General features: G+C 37.7%; 1 protein-coding gene across 2 annotated transcripts in view; it reads left to right on the top strand.

Annotated features, from left to right (window-relative positions):
- Positions 1 to 16,067, top strand: part of LOC117003676 (macrophage mannose receptor 1-like) — a 34,009-nt gene that overhangs the window by 3,832 nt on the left and 14,110 nt on the right. For both annotated transcript variants that reach the window (XM_033073855.1, XM_033073763.1), the window contains exons 5-17: positions 809 to 955; positions 2,117 to 2,299; positions 3,134 to 3,288; positions 4,458 to 4,571; positions 5,416 to 5,531; positions 6,556 to 6,704; positions 8,484 to 8,683; positions 9,957 to 10,084; positions 11,190 to 11,277; positions 11,794 to 11,938; positions 14,210 to 14,245; positions 14,343 to 14,506; positions 15,367 to 15,434. In XM_033073855.1, the coding sequence (XP_032929746.1) occupies positions 809 to 955; positions 2,117 to 2,299; positions 3,134 to 3,288; positions 4,458 to 4,571; positions 5,416 to 5,531; positions 6,556 to 6,704; positions 8,484 to 8,683; positions 9,957 to 10,084; positions 11,190 to 11,277; positions 11,794 to 11,938; positions 14,210 to 14,245; positions 14,343 to 14,506; positions 15,367 to 15,434 (1,693 nt within the window). The remainder of the gene's footprint in view (positions 1 to 808; positions 956 to 2,116; positions 2,300 to 3,133; positions 3,289 to 4,457; positions 4,572 to 5,415; positions 5,532 to 6,555; positions 6,705 to 8,483; positions 8,684 to 9,956; positions 10,085 to 11,189; positions 11,278 to 11,793; positions 11,939 to 14,209; positions 14,246 to 14,342; positions 14,507 to 15,366; positions 15,435 to 16,067) is intronic.

The following is a 16,067-nucleotide window of genomic DNA, read 5'->3' as shown; positions in this document are numbered from 1 at the left end:
TAGTTTAGAGTGATACATAACCCTATCCATTGAATATCAGAATTTCCTATAAAATGTTGTTCACAAGTGTGAATATAAATCAAATCTTCCACTGGCAGCAAAATATTTAGCAAATAATGCCACTATGTTGTTTGGAGAAATTCTAAACACTATTGAGAAGTTTAGGGAGTCATGGGGTGGGTTTGTGGAGTTCCTCATACAGGGTGAGTTTTTCTCTTTTCTTCTTGGGATTTTTTGGTTCCGTACTTGCTTTGTGCCATGAGTATTCCAAGCTGTCTCCTGATTTGGAAAAATTACAAGGTGTCAAAGGAAAAATTAAACTCTCCTCTAAGTTTTCAAAAGCTGTATCAGGAATTTTTCCTTTGCTGCCTATAGAGGTTTGTACACAATGAAACAGAAAAGAAAAAAGCTATTTCATAGGAAAGCAGAACTGTGAAACTCTTGAAATATACTGGAAGGATAATATACCATAAAATTCAATATTATAAAGTTTGGAAGTTTTTGACAAGATAAAGATCCAGTTTCAGAAGTTCTTCTTATAAGAACAGGAGTGTTAGGAAAAGAATTAGACATTTTCCAATACCATCCTGATAATAAAAGCAGGGGAGGGTCATTATTCACTCTCAGTGTATCGACTAAAGGTAGCTCCTATAAACTTCAAGGCAGATATCCTTTAGGGAAGGGCTTCTTCCTATTAGTGATTAAAGGAATCATAAAAAGCAGGTGTTTCCACTGGTAATATGATGTTTCTGTTAATATTTTTTATTCATTTCTTGCTGTGAGATTCTATTTTCTCTCTTATTTAAAGGAAGTCCTTTCCTGCTCCCTGGGAAAATCTGTGGAGTGTTGAATCCCAAAAAGAATGCTAAATGGGAAAACCAAGCATGCAACCAGAGACTAGGGTACATTTGTAAAAAGGGATCCTTCAGTTCAAAGCCTGACATTATGCCCAAAGGTAAGTTAGTCAAATAAAAAGAAAGGTTTTTATGACTTCTAGAAAGAAGGAACTTATATGCAACATTATTTTTCAATGAAGATGTTAGTAACTTTTGAAAAACACAGATTTAAAGCTATACATGACACACAGACTTTTATATGATGCCTTTTTTCTCTCATTGTGTATTAAACATTCATAGGAGAATATTATTATTTTGTTTCATCACTCTATCATCCATTTTTGCAAGACAGATTGTAGATGTTCCATCATGGTAACCAGTGCCAAAAGGCAAATTTGCATAAATATGGTAGAAATATTATTCTGATTTGCTCCAAGTGAATAACTGCAGTTATTGATATATTCATGAAAAAAGTCCTCCTCTGTCTGATGTCTGCAGTTTTCAATGCTTTGGTTTCACAAGAGCAGAGCAGGAGCAGCAGCAACACTGACTCAAGGATGACCTTGTTGCATCAGTGGGCCACCCCAGCACCAGCATGGCTGAGATCGTGCCCCATGCAAGGGGAATCCACTGGAGACTGTCACCTGGGAAAGTTGCAAAATCTACTTTTAAAGGATGAGTTATACTAGAAAAATCATTCCAGAGAATCTTTATTCCAGTATTAACCTTAGAAAGAAATGCACAATTCAATTTTTAAAGCAAGATTGAGGTACGCTTTTAAGAGTTTAAGTTATAAAAAAGCCACTTAGAGGATACACAAAGTGTCCACCAATTTACAAGGTTTACTGGCCTGCAGTTATCAAGGAATTGCTTAGTGGTTTTCCATACTTGAAAAATATGTTTGTTTGTGAAAAACCATAGATCAGCAGGCAGAGCCCAGTATGAGTCATTGCAGGCAGCAGGAGACTGAGTGGCTCTGGGGGACAGAGGACAAAGCTGACGCCTGCTTTGGTCTCTCCTCACAGATCATTATTTCAAATTGCGTTTCTGACACAATGTGGGCATTTTTTAGTGGTTGTCTGTTTAAGGAGACTTCACTCTGTTTATATATTTAGCATACTGTGCCTAAATGATACTTGCTTTTAATTTGAATGTATTTTGCATTGCCAACTACAGCTTTATGTTCATTCATATAGTCCCATTTTTGTAAAGAGCACTCAAGAGATCTCATTCTAATCCTTTATGTTGCTCTTGTTCTAAAAAAATTGTTTGGATTTTAGGGGAATTGAGGCCTGTCCAGTGCACAGATGGCTGGTGGCCGTATGCAGGTCACTGCTACAACATTCACCGGGACCCCAAAACATGGGAAGATGCTCTGTCTTCATGTAAAAAGGAAAATGGAGATTTGGCAAGCATCCACAACATTGCTGAATACAGCTTTCTAGTGTCACAGCTTGGTTACAGTGAGTATGTATGTAGGCCTGTATTGCATTTGCTCCATCTGTGGCATAAAAGCTGAACTTCATATTAAATATTAATACTTTCTCTGAAATATCGTAAGTGAAAGACTGAATCCAACTTACCATGCTCTTTTATGTTCCATAAATACAGAACTATATCTGTGTTTATCAAGAAATAATCCACATTGTAAAGCATTATAAAGGAGGAGAAGGAAACAAAAAAAGGTATTCCTTCCAGAGACAAAGATCTCTAATGATTGCACTTTTGGCACCTATCTTCTATGTACAAGATTTTAGAATTGAGCTGCAAACCTAGAGGATAAGCTTCTTTCTGAGATTCAAAGCTCTGGCTGATGGAAACCTCTTGCTGTATATCTTTCTAAGAAAACAACTTATTTTCAGTTCTGATACTCCTTGGATCTGTGGTAACTAGTCCTAACACTGCAGATGCTGGCCATGGTGAACCCTGATGGGCCAACACAAATCCTCTAATGCACTGGCAGGTGTCTTCATGGCTTGGACCCACTATGATCTGCTGAGAGGTGGGACACCCCCAGCCATTCAACTCTTCATGCTCAGGACCATTTTGTTGTTCTGAATCACAGAAAGTTTGCAAAAATCTTCTGCCAGCTGTAAAGAGCCTTATGTTCATTAACACTAGCTTTTCTAAATGGAATCTGATGGTTTTTCCACAAGACATCTCTTTTAGAGATCTGAGAGGAAGCAGCATTTTTATAAAAGCACAGAGACCATCTCTTGTGTACCACATGCCAAACATACCAACCCCTGCTGGTCCTGAGCAGTGGACATTAACCAAACCTCTTTCTTGTGCTCCAGAGCCACCAGAGCAGCTGTGGCTGGGTCTGAACGACCTGAGGGCTCACTTCTACTTCGAGTGGAGTGACGGGACCCCTGTGACATTCACGGCGTGGCAGCGCGGCCAGCCCACCTACACAAACGGTCTGGAGGACTGCGTCACTATGGGGGGACAGGTACAGTGTGCACTCCCTGCACAGAATGCAAATTAACAGCTGCACCCACCCACAATCTACTCGTTCAGGCACCATTCCTTATATTATCTTAAAATAGTTCTGTTCCAAAATTTGGTATCTGCCAGAAGACAAGTTCAGCGGTCAGGAGACATCAGAAAGGAAGCATTTTCCTAGTATGCCCTTGTGAAATTCCTCATCTGGTGAAAATTCTGATCCAAAAATTTTGCATTAAATTCTTGCCCTTGGTTTCAGCAAAGTACAAATTTAAGCTCTGCGAGAGGAATAGGGATGAACTAGTTAATACCCTATGTGGGTACCATAGGTGCTCTTTGCATACCTTATATTCCAATCAGATAGACAATTTTGTCCCTCAGTGTTATGTCACTGAGGCTGTGAGGCACAGAGACCTGGCACTAGGACATGTTTCTTAACTGTCATCTACTTGCCAAGAAACGAATGAAAAATTCTATAGTATTTCTAACTGCTTGACTCACAAACTTTATTTTCTTCCAAGATGTGATTGCTTGATACATTTACCTGCATGTGCATGCCCATGTATGCACACACAAAAAGTTTCATTAATTTTGAAAGAAAAAAATTGAAAATGTTGGTATGAAATGCATGCTGTTATTGAGAGAACTTTTATGTCATAGAATGAGGCTAATGTTTGCCAGCATTAGGCACCAAAAGAACTGACCCAAAAATAGATTTTATGGGAGAGATAAAGGGAAAACTCTTCTCAAATAGTTTTTTTTTTTTTTTTAATGTAGTCAGTCACATTAAGATTCTTTGATGAATAAAATAGTTCAATTTACTGGAACCCTATCAGATGTGCATTAGCTCAGTTTAATTCATCTTTTTTTTTCAGCAGTGTAGGGAAATAATCCTTCTCCAAAAGCAGACCCCATCAGCCCCAGAAGAGATGGATCCTTACAAACCCTTTTATTTAAAACTTATGATAAGAAGTAATGTTGAGACTTCAAAAGACTTCAAAATGTTAATTTCCTTCTTTTATATCAAAACAATATTAAACGGCTCTTAAACTAGTATTTACAGGTGTGTCTAATCTTCTAATAAATTTCCAGCTGGCCTTGTGAAAAGAGAAAAAACAGTAGTTGTTCTTATGTGTGCCCTTTCTTGACTTTTGTTCCTTCTCCCTGCTATTCCAGGATGGATACTGGGCAACTGATGTTTGCTATAAACAACTTGGTTACATCTGTAAAAAGAAGCCTTCATCACAATCCTCAGAAAAAGAGACAGTCGAGGACCCAGGCTGCCAGCAAGTAAATGCTCTCTCATAAAAAATAATCTTTAAAGACATGTAAAGGAATTAATTTATTGGTTCTTGCTTCTTTTGGATACTGTATTTGTATATTCTAGAAAATCTACTGTTGGGACAACCTGGTCTCTTCCTGCTAGCAGTTTACTAATATATTTGCATTTTCCATTTTTATCTGAAAATTTTCAAGGAAGTTGAGGTTCATTTACATGTATGTGAATATTGTCTTGCCCTCCACCCCCGGAAGAGCCACTCTGTGGTTCAGAAAATCATTGTGTCTGTGTTGGTCAGCAGAGATCTCTGTAAGAGCAGGAAGAAGCAGGGTTATGTTACTGATATTCCTCCTTTGCATTCCCCCTGAAAACAGGCACTGCCTGGATACCTCTTGGCCCAGAAAATCTCCTCCCTCCTTGTACTTGGGAGTGACAGCTTTGGGGGGCTGTGCTTGTATGTTAATTTGTTTCCTTATTGCATTTCATTATGTCTGATTGTGCAGCTCTGAAAAGCTGGAGGTGCAGGTCCTCCTGAATGAATCAGGCTTCTTATAAACTCAGTTTGCATAATCTCAACCTTACAGAGCACTGGAAAGCCACAGCAGATAGCACAGACACAATTTTCTTTGAAAAGTCATGCATGCATAAAAGAGATGAAAACTAAGGTGTTCATGTTATCCCTTAAGCAAAAAGGCCTCCTGTAGGAGTGAACAGAATAAAAAAATAGATTTCATTTATTAACGAAATGATCAGCCCAATCTCATCTTAGTTTTAAACTCAGCTGCACAAGAGCAGAGAAATTTCCACATTGAAGTCTGTTTCCATTGCATATTAAAAATCTTATGTTTGTCACAGGGTTGGAAAAGATATGGTTTTCACTGTTACTTGGTGGGTTCTGCACTTTTGACATTCTCAGAAGCAAATAAGACATGTGAACACAAGGAAGCTTATCTAGCTACAGTGGAAAGCAGGTGGGAAAATAACTTTTTAAAAAATTAATGCCTTTAATGGAGAACCTTGCAAAATTTTTCCATTTTTGGAATGCATCAAAGTATTTTATCAGCACTTTTCAAAAACTTTTATTGTAACAAGGAATGCAAAGATTATCCATGCAGGAAAAGTGAACCCAAACCAAACACCTCAATGTTGTAGGGCTACTTAATCCATTATAGCAATTTTCAAATCTGGGGGCTTCTTGAGTTAAACAGTTTCCCCTTATCTTTCAATTCATACTTAAAGTAACTTCTGGTTTTGGTGGGGTTTTTTTGTTTTGTTTTGGGTTTTTTTTGTTTTGTTTTGTTTTTGTTTTTGTTTTAATTTTTTGTTCGTTTATTTGTTTTAATGGTTTTGTGGTGATTTTTGTTGTGGTTTTTTTGGTGGGGTTTTTCTTTTTGGTTGTTTGGCTGGGTTTTGGGGGTTTTTTTGGTTTGCTGGGACTTTTTTCTGTTGGAAAGTAGGTACTACAATTTTTCGCAGGTGGTCTCTCATGATAGGAAAGTTTTAATAAAAGTATTTTCCTAAACTACTTTCTAAGCCAAATTCTGTACAAATGTAGGAAATCTTCCCCAGAACCTGCCCTCTCCCACAGCCAGAATGGGTCATCTTTGATCTACCTACATTCCTGCCAGGTTCCAGAGGCTCTGTGCCCCTGAGGAGCATGACTGCCTTTGGAGGTGATAGGTAGCAAAGCTGACAGCTTAGCCCTGCCTTGCTGGTCTGTTTGAGTCACCTCAAAGATTTGAAAAGACATGAAAAGAGTAAAATAGAGCTAGAAGCCCATGGGAGCAGCAATTTGTGATGTAACAGATGCCTTCATCTGTAAGGAGAAATTTGTCCCTCCTGAAATTCTTTTGACTGAAGTTTAAAGACTACCAGGGTTTTGTCTGAACTTCACTGAGGAGCTGTTGTTTTGGGGTCATGTTGACACTCCTCTGTACCACTTAGATTAATATTGCACACTAACAGTGTGTGGATGAAAACTGTTTCCCCCTGCAGAAATGAGCAAACTTTCCTGATTAGTCTGACGGGGATGAGGTCTGAAAAATATTTCTGGATTGGTCTCTCTGACACAGAAGAACAAGGGCGTTTCAAGTGGAGCAATGGAGAAACTCCTCATTTCACGCACTGGAACACAGCAATGCCAGGTAAGCTCTGCATGGGCTCAACCCCTGCAGCTGCAACTCACACAGGTTTGTGCTTTCATTCCCCTGGTTAGAAATTAGAGTGGGGACTATGTTTTGTTCCTGCAGCTGTAGGTGGCTAACACCATCAGACCTGTGCCTGACAGGAGTGCAGCCAGCACTGTCACAGCTGAGCTGCAGGGGTTGGTACCTGCCAAAGTGTGCAGAGATAGATTTTGGTAGGCAATACAGTGCAGGAGTTAGCAAGGTCCATGGTATAATTTTTTTAACCATTTTTAACATCAGTTAACAACAACTCATCAGCTTCAGAAAAGTTATTCTGGGCAGTTTTTTGACTCACAACGTGCATATGTGAGAAATGAGCAGTGAACATGCAGCTGTCAGGCATTTCAGCAATACAACTTAGCAGCTGCTGTGAGCAGCTTACCTTCACACAGGAATTTCTTGGGAATGGCAGGAATTTCTTGGGAATCAAAGGAATTTATGTATGTATACAAACATATAATATACATATTAATGTATTAATTAATAATAATAGAATATATTATAACTATATATATTTGGCCGGGGTTTCCATACCTGGGAACAAAACTGCGGCTGAAAGCTTGGGGTGGGGTAGTTTCAAAGACAGAAAAGAAGATGTATCCTGGAAAAGTGTAGAGATCTAGCTTTTCTTGTAAATGAAATAATGCTTGGGGTAATGTCCAGAAGGACGATGGATTTCATGAACTCTCTTAAAACCAGGGTTATGTCCCCAAAAGTCACACCACCAGTAAACAAGACAATATTGCAGCAATTTTTAGCATGATCAGGAGAAGCTTACAGACATTCAGAATGACCGGATTTATAACAGTCACCTTCTAACTACTTGGTTTTGAAATCTTGACATGATGAGCTTCCATGTCATCCTGTCATAACAGTTTTTAAATGAGTGGCTGTAATCATGCTCATTACTTCGTGCTGCTTGTGGCTGCTGCGTGGTGAGGGAGGGGTCAGAGACAGACACAACACACTCCTCTGCTTGTTAGGGGAGAGCAGTTTCTGTTTATTCATGGGGGAAACTGTTTATTTATAATCACTTATTTTTATTATATTATAATATGTTATTATAGTTTTGGCATGTGATTGTTATATCATTTATTAATATCATATCATATATTATCTTATCTTATATTATATTATATTATATTATATTATATTATATTATATTATATTATATTAATTACATTATGTTTATATTATATATTGTATATTGTGCTAAAATATAATATTAATTTTAATAAATAACGATTATATTATTCTATTATCATTTATTATGTTGCGAATTATATATGTTATGTGGTAACATATATAATATGTTATTATGATAGTCATATATAAATATTACTATGCCTTAAAACAATCCTGTTGTACTTGATATCACCCTTCTTGAAACTGAGTTACCAGGATATTGAGAGCTCCAAAGTATACTTGTCAGATCATCTATTACCTATGTAAATATCATCAAGAGCCATTTTCCTTGTAATTTCCCTGCGGAGGCAAGATAAAGAAGATTTGTTTTCTGAAGCTGCAAATCTCTGACTTTGGTAAAACGGTGTCTGTGGGACTCATTGGCCCATATCTGGCCTCTAACAGGTCCATTAGAAATAGTTTTATATCCAGGATATTTTTTAATCTGCGTAATCTGCATCTTTCTTTTCATATTTTTCAATTAATAAAAGCAAAGGTCTCATTCCTTAGACAGCAATTTGGTTTCACTCATTTCTTTTCCACATCACAAAGGGAAAGAGCAAGGCTGTGTTGTCATGAGAACTGGAATTGCAGCTGGATTATGGGATGTTGTTAGCTGTGAGAAGACATCGAATTACCTTTGCAAACAGCGGGCAGCAGGAGTGCCACCTCCTGCTCCTCCAGGACAGGTCCCTGAGGCCGCGTGTGCCGAAGGCTGGGACAGAGCCTCCCGGGCACACTCGTGCCTCAAAGTAAGTGTGTGTGCACCTTCACTGGGAGCCTCAGCACGGGGCAGGCCAGGGGACACTGCCCTGGACACCATGATGCTGGGCATTATTTGGGAACGATCTTCACTTTGGTATTCAAGGCAAGAAAGCATGGGGAAAAAATCCATTGAATGTAACGAAAGTCAGCAATGGAAAATGATGAACACAGAGTGCTTGGAATATGCTTTTTTAAAATTTAAATGCCTGGTGAGAACATCACCTACTTTATTTGCTTCCAGGAGTTTGGAACTTCAGAAAAAACATAGTATTACATCTCAAGAGCTGGCAGTATCATTTGCATAAGACAATGTTTCTGAGCGAAAATGTGCCCCACTGACAGTTTCTCACACAGCATGTGATACTCATAGCAATGCTTTTGGATCTGTGTTTAGTTGGTGACTCTTCAGCAAATAAAACTTTTGAGCATTCTCTTTAGTTAGCTAAAAACACCTTTAAAAGCTCTCCTTTTTACAAAGGAAAAAAGGAAAGAAAAGGCAATATAGAGTAAGCAAATACATCTTCCATGTCTTTATATAAGTCTGCTCCCACTTTCTTTCCTGAGCCTCTCTGTCTATTGGGAGACCAGAACTGATTTTATTCCTGTATTTACAAGGGTCTGAGCTTCTATGTCACATGTTGTTAACATTACATTGGTTCTGCCATTTACCAAATTGTTAATTATAATTTCCATAAAATGTCAGGCATTTAGTCCTGTTAAACATATCCTTAGTCCAAGAATGTATGTTCTTCATGGCAGAAAGTGCATTTTGTATTTGTATGCTTGCACCTCAATACAAAAACCTTCTCCTGACTTGGGGTCCACACTTGGCCAAACAGCTTTCTGCATCCATTCTATCTTTTCTAGTCCAACTCACTGACTTACCCTTCCCTTCCTTTTCTCAAAAATCTCCTGCTTTCTACCATGAAATGCCATGGTTGATTTTTCCATCTTTTTTAAAACCTTTCAGTGGAGAAAGTTTCAGTTAAGTTACAGATTACTTTTTTCTCCTCTGCACATTCTGATACCTCTTGTTCTCCTCAGAGGCCTCTACTGCTTTTGCCTTATTTTAAAATAGATGGTGCTAAGAAAAAAATATTTACTCTTCACATTGTTAACACTTAATATTAAAGGCTTGGACAGGTGTCATATTGTCTCACTCAAGAGTAAAGGGATGTTAAAATTATGCAGATTTTAATTGCATATACTTTATAAACTTTACACATTTACTAATTTATTTCTACTTTTTGTTATCAACAGTTTTTTGTGAGAGAGGGAAACCAGAAGAAGTCTTGGTTTGAAGCTGAAGAATTCTGTAGAGAAATAGGTGGAAATCTGGTTACAATCAGTACAAGAGAAGATCAAATTTTATTATGGCAATTAGCTTCGTGAGTACTTGCATAAGGATTCTTTTTCACATTCCTGCTAAGTTAAATAGAAATTACTTAAAACATATCTGTAGCTGAACAAGTGAGTGAATAAAAAAAAAATATTACATTACATTGATACAAAATTTTCCTCCAGAAATAACATCCTGTAACATTTCTATTAAAAAGCTTCCAAAGAAGCTTAATATTTTGGTAATTTTTGTCACAAGGTTTAGCAAGGCTGTTTTCCAGATCTTATCAATTTCTTACATGTTAGTCTCTCTCCTTAAAGGGAGAAAATAAAAGATTCAGCTCTGACTAGAATTTTGTAACTATCTGCATTTCTTCTCTAACCAACTCATTCAAAAAAAATCCCTTGACTTACTGTGCTATGTAAACCAAAATTCAAGGACTTAATGTGAAATTTTTCTAACTATAAAGTGAAAAATACTGAATTAATTTTATTTTACATTTGGTAGCATTGTAGATGATTCTATGTCTTCTTCATGACATACAAACTGTAATATTATTTTTGGCTCTAATTAGACCAACATTCTGATTGTATTAAATATATTTCAGTATTGTGATCACCTGAATGTGGTTTTATTTGTCTGTTGAGTCTCCCTGCTTTAGACTATAAAATGTTTGTGGAAGGAAATCTTTGTCTTACGCAGTGACTGAAATAGTCATTTTATTTGGTCTATAGGTACAACAAGATAAATAGCATGAAATAGTAACTAAACTGCTTTGGAAGTGCTAAGAAGCAAACGAAAAGAGTTGAAAATCAATTCTCACAATTTTTATTAGTTAAATAAACATCTGTTTATGCTTTACTTTTGCTAAAGTCTCTGTCTGAACTCATACTACAACTGAGAGCTGTGCTGCATCCACAGGGATGGGAGCCTGAGATGGCTCTGGGCCACAGCACTTTAACTTATTTTTAAATATGAGAAGTCTTAGCCCAACACGGAGCACTATCAACTCCCTGGCAGAGTGCAGGGAGTGAACTTGGCTTTGGGCCAGAGCTCCAATTCAGGTGTGACTGAAAGCAGGATATTTTTGTGCTTTCCAGAATTTGTATATCTTTTTCTATGCTTATATACTTACATTGTATGAATTATTGTAGGGATAAAGGACTGAACACTCAGGCTTTCTGGATTGGTTTGTTTCTCTTAAATCCAGATGAAGGATTTGCCTGGATTGACGGCTCCCCTGTGAGTTTTTATTTGCTGGATATTAATTGACCTTCTGTCTTTTAGAAAATGTATATTTTGGAATATATACTGAATAGCTGCAGTGCTCTGTCTTAACACAGCATTGCCTGTGTTTCATCCCTGGTACCATGTTATATCCCACCTTTGATAGTCTGTGCCCTTAAACCTTCACAGCCTCCCAAAATGGGCACTGCTGTGTGGCAGTACAGGGAAGTCCAGTTTCAACCAACTTTCACAAAGCAAGATAAATGTGACTCCCTCTGCCCATCAGTTTTTCTTTCTTCAAACACATGGTTTTCTATACCATGTAGTCTCTGCACCTTCTTCAGGGAGTGGTGGGGAAAATAACCTGACCATCATGACCTTCACAGCCCTCTCAGGTTGGTTTGAACTCCCACTGATCCCATAAAAAGGGTACTTGAGATGATGAGATAATGAAATTGTGTCACGATGGCAATCTCAATTAGCTCTATTCAGCTCGAATCACACAGTAATTGATATGTATTTCTAACACAGGTAATTTATGAGAACTGGGAGGAAGATGAACCCAACAACTATGGAGAACTTGAACACTGTGTTATGTTTAACAGATCACCCCAAATGCGCTGGAACGACTTGCGATGTGATCATTTACTTAATTGGATTTGTGAAATAAAACAAGGTATTATTGCTTCCCCATTTAATTGGAGCAATAAACCCAAGCTTAAAAAGCAAACTGTATGGATTCAAGCAAATTGAAAGGAAGAAAGACACTGGGAATTGTTCATTTTAAAACCAGTTGCAATGAAGGCAACACATAAAGCTGCAGAATGAATGGAAATTCTTCTCTTGCCCTTGGATGCAGGAAGTTAGAGTGTTCCTATTACTCCATCACTAGTTTTATCTCTTTCTGCCGTGGGTTGAATATGTTTGTGAAGCAAAGGTACTTATCTCCTCTCCTTTTATCTATTCCCTCTCTTTCTATCTGCTTCAGGCTTACCCAGGATAGCTGTAGATGCAGGACACCACAGTTCTCTCTACAGAGAGAAAAAAGCTTTGCTTCCCGCTGTGAAACAACTAGTGGGAACCAAGAGAGGGATCAGCTGTTATAGGAACCAGTGACTCTGAAAACCCAATCTGATCAAAAGTAGAGGCTGGTGTAACCTTGATGGACTCCTGCATCCACCAGCCCTGCCTGGAAAGCAGGGCCCCAGTGCCAAAACTCCCACACCTGGTGTCAGGCTTACAAGAAGGACCTGACAGGTGTTGGGGTGCCCAGCAGCAGGACATGGACCAGCAGCAGGTCTGCTTGGCCTGAAGAGCTCAAGTGACAGCTGATAATGAAAGAACTTGTTTTGATTACTCAATCCTACTTCTACATCCCTGCTTCCTGGTTGTAAACTGACTATTTGTATGCATGTCCATGGAGAAGAAGATTTTTAAAGCCTTCTTGAAATGAAAAGAAAGTTAGATGTACACAGGGAACTGCTAGGAGGCACAGTAGGAAGGGGAAGGAATAAGCAGTTATATGAAAACACTGAGTGCATCTAATATTTGATGACTCTGACAACAAAACCCTTGAAGGGTGAATAAGGCACCATGGTAACACTGAAAAATTGCTTGATCAAAAAGGAAGAATCACTGTTCCCTTTTGGTAAATTAGTCACACAAATGCAGCCCTGATTTCTGCACACTAGCTCAAAGCAGCACATCCTGTGCAGCCCTTTCTGCTGACAACCTGAGCATGCAGCTTTGTATGGATGTATCTCTCTGCTCTTGGTGAGATTACTCATGAGGAGCTCATGACAAAGACAAAGACTCTGATCAGTTTATCTTAATCCTAGATGACCTTTCAAAAGCAAGAAAAAAATCAAGAAATTGATCTTGTAATTGTGAATCTAGATTATGTGATGATCAACATGAGAGAAGATGTGCTCAGATGTGAATTACCTCATGTTCCCTTAAGACACATGTTTACAAAAGATATTCCAGATTTCTGAAAACAATGAATGTTAAAGTTATGTTAGGATCAAACAATAAAATCAAAATGATGAGAAGTATATGAATTAATAATGAACACATTGAAATAATTCTAGTTCTATTGTTCACTAAAAACTTAAGAAGTATTTAAATTATCCCAAAATAATTTTACTTGCTTTTTCTTTTCTTCTTCTTTTTTTTTTTTTTAATTTCTCATCAAACTACTTCTGTCATTTCTATAATACCATGTTTCTCTCCATCAAATCACAGTAGAAATGGAGCAATCTAAGAGAATCAGTAGTACAAAATAACAGGCATTCATATGAAAGCAGAGCTTCCTTTGAAAGGCTATAGCTGGCTCTGGGAATAGCAACAGCTAATTTGCTTCCTCCTGATTCAACTTGTAATCAGAAACTTGAGTCTGATGTCCATTGATTCTCCAGGATTCTTAAAAACAGACTGTGCTAGTAAAAACCAAGTCATCAGGAAAGGAAAAATTCATTGACACACTGGAAGTTACACCAATAAACCAGCATTAAATTTTCATTACTTGTGGATAGTCTACTGCTATGTAGGTAAGCTTTAGAATTTACTATATTGGATTATGTTGTTTGGCTCTAGTGACATGAATATAAAAAAAAATTAATCACAGAGTGTCAAGTGAAAATGCTAAAATAAATTTTCAAAGTAATGTTTGTTTAATCTACCATAAATTTAATGTGAATCCTGGATTTTTCTACATGGTGTTTTTGGATATACATTGCAGTAAAGTGCCTATTTTTCACAGCTAAATGTTTCTAAATTATACACCATTTACTATGTGCTCTAAATTCTTAAAAATGCATTATCCAATTCATAGTGTGCTTGGTGGGTTTGGTTTTTCTCCTTTCTATTTTACAGAGCATGAGAAACTTCATAAAGCAAATATCTCTGATTTTTTTTTAATTGCTTATGACAATCTTCTGTTTTACAGGTACATTGGTAAAGCCTGAAGCAATCTACAAACTTGGTAAGTTTTTTTCCTCTTTCATAAATATTACTGTATAGTTTTCAGACTTTGTAAAGACAAGATAGGAAAGTAGTACATATGATTCTTTATATTTCAGACTATCAACTCACCAATGATGGATGGATTATATATGACAATAAGCAGTACTATTTCAGCAAAGAACACGTGCATATGGAAGAAGCACGGAGAATTTGTCAGAGGAACTTTGCAGATCTTGTTGTCATTGAGAAAGAAAGCAAAAGACGATTTCTGTGGCAATATGTGAGCAGAAAGCCTATTAACTATAGCTGAATTTTGAAACAGAGCACGTGATAAAATACAGGGAACATACTAAATATTTAGCAAGGCTGGAGTCCTGAGATTGTTCTACATTACTTATTTACAAAGCAGCAGATTTGTTCAGGACCTGCAAAAAGTTTCTTTTGTTTTTAATAGGTAGAGGAAAATGGCATGCAAATATTAAAGGTGCTCCAAAGTATAGTTCAGGCCCAGATTGCTTATCTTTTTTAATATATGTAGTGTTCAGCATACTGAACATTGCCTTCCTGTCCAGTGGGTTCCTCTGATACTGCACCCTGGCCCTCGCCCTGCACCTCAAATACTCTGCAGAGCTGGCCTGGGGTGCTGTATCATGTAGAACAGATGAGATATCAGAGGCTCTTTATCTCAGGGATGGTTTAATTCTTAGGATTCCATGTGGGCAGAGCGGGAGAGAAGGAGAGCAGGAGAAAAAGAGAGCAAAGAGCAAGTGCCCAAGGAGGGCTCAGGTTTTTCTATGGGTCAGGAAAGGGGGAGGGGATAGTCTTGGCTTCTTGCCAATCCCGTCACAGGGGTCAGTCCATCGGTCTTGCAGGGGTTACAGGGTTAAAGGGACATACCATTCTTAAAGTAGCAGGGTATAGGATTACAACATTCCTCTCTCCAAGCTGTTCCATATATTCTCTGTTGCCTGATTGAAACCTGAGTTTGAGCCTACAATATTCTTACATGAGACTCAAATTTAAAAAAAAGAAAAAAAAGAAATTAAAAAAAAAATCACAGGCATGGTTAATTGGCTTTCAGATTTTTGCTTGACATTGAGGAACAATTTAGTGCTTAACTGTTAATTACTTTTATTTTAGATTTACACAAAACACAGAGGAAAATCATATTTCATTGGCTTAGTTGTCAGCTATGATCAGAGATTCAGGTGAGTAAAGGAAAACTGGCAATGGACAACAAATGATGGTAATTTCATCTTGGCAAGCATTTCTGTGTGCTTTCATTTTACAAGTTAAAAACTGTTGTGCAACTGACTTCTGGAAAGTTTTCAGGAGATGTCTCAGATCCAGTGTTACATCCTTCTACATTTAAGCAGACAAATGCATTTTCCTATCAAATTTTAGAGCCCAAACCCAATAAAAATTCATGGCTAAGACACAGCTCAATTAATGCCTTACACTGTGAGAATTGCAACCCTGCATAAGCAATGAGGAGAAGTAGCTAATTTTAAGATGTTATTTACCTGATCCACTTTTGACATCAACCTAAAGGTGAGATTTACCCTGACCAGATCTCCAGCGGCTACAGAAAAAGCCTAGCAGGTTTTGATAAAATACATATTTAAGGACTAAGCCAAATTAACCCCAAGTGGTTCAAGTTACACGAGCTAGAAGCTAGAAGCAAGAAGCATAAGCAGCATCTACTCCAACAACTTTCTGAAATATCTGGCAGGAAACTTGTTTTAACAATCCATTTGTAGAAGGCTTTCAGGAGGACACCTTCCTCGGGTGTGAGGGATGCCCACACACTGCCTTGAATGTGGCAGTAGCAGACAGATGAG

This window comes from Catharus ustulatus, chromosome 1 (genome assembly GCF_009819885.2).
Source record: "Catharus ustulatus isolate bCatUst1 chromosome 1, bCatUst1.pri.v2, whole genome shotgun sequence".
In the NCBI taxonomy this organism is placed as follows: Eukaryota; Metazoa; Chordata; class Aves; order Passeriformes; family Turdidae; genus Catharus; species Catharus ustulatus.
This window is presented reverse-complemented; position numbering and strand designations above follow the sequence as displayed.